The sequence below is a fragment of the Vombatus ursinus genome, unplaced genomic scaffold (genome assembly GCF_900497805.2).
Source record: "Vombatus ursinus unplaced genomic scaffold, bare-nosed wombat genome assembly UNPS02014820.1, whole genome shotgun sequence".
NCBI classification, from domain to species: Eukaryota; Metazoa; Chordata; class Mammalia; order Diprotodontia; family Vombatidae; genus Vombatus; species Vombatus ursinus.
In genome coordinates, this window is record NW_020954598.1 from 27,334,234 (window position 1) to 27,340,052 (window position 5,819).

General features: G+C 43.9%; 1 protein-coding gene across 1 annotated transcript in view; it reads right to left on the reverse strand.

Moving 5' to 3' along the window:
• LOC114024071 (obscurin-like) overlaps window positions 1-5,819 on the reverse strand; it is a 291,936-nt gene that overhangs the window by 151,984 nt on the left and 134,133 nt on the right. The window contains 1 exon segment of the mRNA XM_027836906.1: window positions 1,522-1,794. Coding sequence (XP_027692707.1) covers window positions 1,522-1,794 — 273 coding nt within the window.

Consider the following 5,819-nt stretch of genomic DNA (forward strand, 5'->3'; position numbering starts at 1 on the left):
TGGTTTATCATTTCTTACACAGGCACATTTTACAGATGAAGAAACTGAGGCAAACAGGGTTAAGTGACTTGCACAGGGTCACACAGCTAGTAAGTGTCTGAGCCAGCATTTGAATTCAAGTCTTCCTGACCCAGGCCTGGCACTCTATCCACTGCGCCATCTACTCCCTGTTACATAGCACTTTAAGGATTGCAAAGTGTTTTACAAAGATTATATCATTTGATCCCCACAATTTTGGGAGGTAGGTGCCATTATTATCCTGATTTTACAACTGAGGAAACTGAGGCTTGAGAGAGAAGTGACTAGTAAGTATCTGAGGCAAGATGTGAACTCAGATCGTCCTTACTCTAGCCACTGAACCACCTACCTGCCTGGGAGAAAGGGGAAAGTTCTTGACAAAGCAGGTTGCATCCAAGTTAGGATTTGAATCTTTCTCCATATAGACCTCATATTTGCACAGTACTGTAGGGTTTTAAAAATTCTTTCCTCATAATAACCCTGAGATAGGTAGTACAGTTATTATTTTCCCCATTTTAGAGATGAAATAACTGAGGTTAAGAGAAGTCATGACTTATCCAGAGGGATATGGTGTTATGTCCTCTCTCCTCAACTAGAGTATCACCTCCTTGGGTGCTACGCTTACATGCAGGAGTGTGCTGGTAAGTATTTAACAACCAGCTTGGAGGAGGGGTGGAACAAGGAATGGATGCATAACATTTTAAGCTTAATCTGCATTTCTGACATTTTCTCTATCACTTTCTTAAGTCTAGACAATCAACAGAATAATAAATCAAGCCTTGGTTTGTAGTATATGCCAGTTTCTGAGGTGTAAGTGTTTACACTGAAAATTTAACAACCAGCTCCAGCTCTAGCACAGCACTGTTTATGGGGCTTGTCCTCCATGACTAGAGCTTTCCCTCGTCACATCTCTTTACACATTGAAATCCTCTTCCATCAAGGTCCAGTTTAGCGGCTACTTCTTCCGCAGAGCCTTTCCTGATGGCTTATCCCACCCATTCCCTCAAACTCTAGCTAAAAGTGGTCTCTCTTTCCTCAATTTCCTAGGGCACCATGTTTACACCTCTCCTTTGCCCTCACAGTTTACTCACTTGAGAAGTGTTATATTCCTATTATTATTAGAATGTAAACTCCTCCAAGGCAGGGTTGATGGCTTAAAACATCTTGGTTATCACCAACACCAAGAAAAGAGTCTTAATGCAGTAGGCACTTCATAAACACTTGTTGAACCATACTGAATCTGAACCTTATGTCTTCCCCAGTAAATAATACAATATTCTATACCAAGTAGATGATTAATAATGTTGTACTGACTTGGGTCTTTTGCATGTCTAGTACATAGCAGAGGTCTAGACATATGGTAGATTCTCAGAAAATATTTGTTGATTGATCGGGAATGTTTCAACATTCCAGCTGACCCATTGACCTCACTGCTGGAAGTTTCTGTTTCCCCATGTCCTGGTTTCTCCCACCCTTCTCCCAGGTAGGGCCCAACCCAGCTACCTTTGACGACGAGCTCAGCTGTTGATGTGTGTTGGCCCACAGAGAAGGAGATGGTGCCGGTGTCCTCTAGTGTGACATTCCTCAGCTTCAATGTATGCGTCCGGCCTCCCACAACAGAGATTTCATTCATCTCATTGCTCTGCAACGCCAGGCCCTGCAGCTTCCACGCCACGTTGCCTGCCTGCTCCCTGGATACCTCACAGCGGAACTCAACGTCCTCGTCAGCGAATACCTCCATGTTTGTCAGTCCTTTGACAATGGTCACTTCAGGCTCTGGGATGAAGGCAAAAGAGGGAGGAGGATGGGAAGGTCACTGAGAGTTTCCCTCAGTCTACTCTAGCGTCTCCACCTTTGATCCAGGCTGGTTACATCGGCCCCTTCACCCACAAGTGGAAAGGGGGATATGCAGATCAAGCTGGCTCAAGTGATTAATGAATATCCATGAGTGTAGCCCTTAACTCCAGAGAAATTTTGTTAACTCCTCTGGTTAGATTTTTTTTTTCCCTTAGTACTATCCCAGAACATCCACCACTCCCCTGGCTGCCCCCTCCTCATACTGACTTCTTGGTGAGCCCATTCTATTCTATGCTGTCCTTTACTCTTGAATCTCTTGACCCATCACAGATCATGCCTTGACAAACTCCAACCATGGATTATTCCCACTATCCATCTCTTTTGTTCCTACTCTTATCCTGCTGAATGAAACTAAAGGAAATCATAAAATTGGACAGAAGATTGGTAAATACAGTGAATGTCCCCAAGGAAGATACAGATGGAGGACCTGCTTGTTGTGTCCTTGTGAATTCCTCATTGTTTGTGGCCACATCTGTGTGTGGAGATAGCACTGGATTTGGAGCCTGGCTTCTACAGCAAATCTGATGAGCACTTTCCTCTTCTGGAAATTCATTTGGAGACCAATGATTCCAACCAGAGGAGATTACTGAGCATTTTAGGGGTTTTTAACTCTTGGTCAAGAAAATAAAGATCTTAGGGCACTCGTGGTATTTTCATTACTGTCATTTCCAAGAAGAAAGGTGGTTTTGGGACATGAAGAGCTGGTTAAGGAAATGGTACCTGACAATAAGATTTAGATTTCTAGACCATAGCTTAAAATGTAGGAATGGCCAGGGAATGGAGTATATTTCATAAGGGCTAGAAATCTTCCTGAAGCCTTAAGAATCTGATCGAGAATGATTATTGAAAATGAAAGGGGAAGGGGAAGGAGAAAACTGCACACATGGTAAGCCAGAACAGATACCATAGAAAGGAACAGGTAAAATAGGAGAAATATAGTACCAGAAAAGGCAGATTGTTCACAAGAGATAGTATCCAAGAAATCAAAGATATAACTAATGATCTCAGATCTCTAAACATAAATGTATAACGTATGGGGAAGAAATGAGGTAACTAAGAGACTTTAACATAAAGGGGCAAATTTGACCTCAGAGATGTCTGTAATGCTTGATGGGATGAAAAATTATCATGAGAATATGGCTATGGAAAGATATAGGGATATGGATTGTACATATGATGTCATTGGCATAGGCAACTCCCAGGTGAGGAGATCAGATAGGAAAAGAAATCCAGGCATTAATTGAAACATTAATTTGGGGAGAATGGACTTAAAAGTATCTAGAAAAAAGACCTTTGGAGCACTATGGCTTAAAACTCCACAGAGCAGGAAGTCAGTCCACAAGGAATGGGAGGCTCTCAAAAATGAAAGGATGAAGACACAAATGTGGAGTGATATCATCAGTTCTGTGCTTTAGTAATATCACTTTGAAAGCCTTGAGGAGAATGGATTGGAAAGGAGAGAGATTTGAGGCAGAGAGACTAATTAGGAGGCAGCTGCAATCATCCAGGAGAGAAGTGATGAAGCTTGGAGTACAGTGATGGCCATGTGAGTAGAGAGGAGGAGATTAATGCCAAAGATGTTATGGAGCTTGATTTGACAAGACTTGGCAAAGTCTTGTTGGATATGAGGGTGAAGGGGAGTGAAGAAGCAAAGATTACTCAAGGTCAAGAACCTAGGTGATTAGAAGGATGGTGGGGGTTTGAGAGAAACAAGAAGCTAGGAAGAGGGGCAAACTAGGGGTGGGGGGAGCTAACGATTTCTGATTTGGACATGTTGAATTTGAGATGCCTATAATGGTTGGTGATGTGGGACTGAAGTTCATGAGACTACAGCTGGATATGTCAATCTGGGAGTGCTCTGCCTAGAGATGATAAGTGATCACTTATGAGTGATAATGAGATCACCAAGGGGGCACAGAGAGAGAGGAGAGTAGAGTTCAGGTTGGAACCTTGGGGTACGTGATACAGCAAAGGAGGTGAAAGAGCAGGTAGATGAGCAGAAGGGGGGGAGGGAGGGGAGGGGGAGGGAGGGAGGTGGAGAAAGAGAGAGAGAGAGGAGAAGAAGAGGAGGAGGAGTAGAGAAGAGACATAGGAGGAGGAGAAGGAGAGGGAGAGAGAAAGAGAGAGAGGAAGAAGAGGAGCAGGAGAGAAGAGAGAGAAGAGAGAAGAGATGAGAGAGAGAGAAGGAGAAGAAGAGGAAGAGGAGTAGAGAAGATACATAGGGAGGAGGAGGAGGAGGAGGAGAAGAAAAGGAAGAGGAAAGAAGAGAAAGAAAGAGAGAGACAGAGAGAGACAGAGAGAGCTGTCACAAAAACCCAGAAAAGAGACAGCATCCAGGATAATGTGGTCACTAGTATCAGAGACTCTAGTCAGGTCAGGAAGAATGAGAAAGGAGGAAAGGCCATGGGATTTGGCAAGTAAGAGATCACTGGTAACTTTTGAGATAGCAATTTTGGTTGAATGACGAGGTCAGAAGCCTAACTGGAAAGAATTGAGAAGAGAGGGAGAGGAGAGAAAGTGGAGGCGGTGAGTGTAGATGGCTTTTCCAGGAGCTGGACTATGAAAGGGAAGAAAGATATGAGACTCTAATTTGGGGGAAAGTGGGGTCAAGTAAGATTTTTAAGGATAGAGGAGACTTGGACATGTTTTAAGGCTGCAAGGAAGAAGCCAGTAGACAGGGAGAGACTGAAGATCAGAAAGGAAAGGAAGCTTACTCAAGCACAGCAGATAGAATGTGGGAGTTTCCTTTTGGTTTCCATAAAGGCAGACCTAGCCAGGAGTACACAGCACACAGCAAGGAGCAATGAGAGACACTCTTTCATGGGACTTTTTTCATACCAAAAGGTCCCCCTTTATGGGGATTGTCATTGCTCCCGTCATGATACATGTGCTAGGGTGAAGCTCCTGTGAACTGGGCCACTTAATGGACACACACAATTTTCAAAACTTTCCTGGACCACTCCCATGCCTTGTCCTGGCTCTGTTTCTCTATAATCACAGGAGGCCGGAGAAGGTTCATAAATATATATTACAAATCATGCCCTACACCTGCCTCTTGGTTCTTCTAATGTTCTTTTGTGTCTATATCTTGCCTCCCCAGCCAAAAAGTTACTCAAGAGAAATGCTCAGGTCTTTGCTGTCTTACGTGGAGGAGCTTGGAGAACTGGGGACAGGAGACTTGGGTTCCAGCCCCAGCTTCTGTGACCATAAGCAAGTCATTCCCCTCCTCTGTTCCTTCATCTTTGAAACTGGGATGATAATATTTATGCCAACTCCTGCACCAAGCTATGAGGTAAGTGCTGTGAGTAGAAATGTGTTCTAGAAATGGAAATTACTATTATTATTATTATTATTGTTATTTTGTACTCATTCCCCATTCTGCCTCATTAGGGTAGGACACAGAGGAGAAGCATTTATTAGGCACCTACTACAGCCTGCCAGGTACTGTGCTAAGCACTTTATAATTAATATCTCCTTGAATCCTCACAACAGCTCTGGGAGGTAGATGCTATTATTATCCACATTTTATAGTTGAGGAAACTGAGGCAGACAGAAGTTAACTGACTTAACCAGGGCCACACAGCCAGTAAGCGTCTGAGGCAGGCTTTGAACTTAGCTCAAGCTCTTCCCCACTCCAGGCCCAGGACCCTGTTCACTACACCATACTACAGGGACTGCATAAATAATTGTTTGGTGACATGGCTGACTAAAGAAACAGCATGGTGTGGTGGAAAGAGAATTTCACTGGGGTCAGGGCCCCACTTGGCTGCTGGCTAGATGTGAAACCTGTTTCTCCATTTGTAGAATGGTGGCAGTGGTGGTCAGAAACAGTCTATGCCCTCAGGTCCCTCCTAACAGTCTATGCCCTCAGGTCCCTCCTACCTTGCCCTTCCATATTCTCAGGTCCTTTCCAGCTCTGACATTCTGTCTTCTAAGGTCCCACC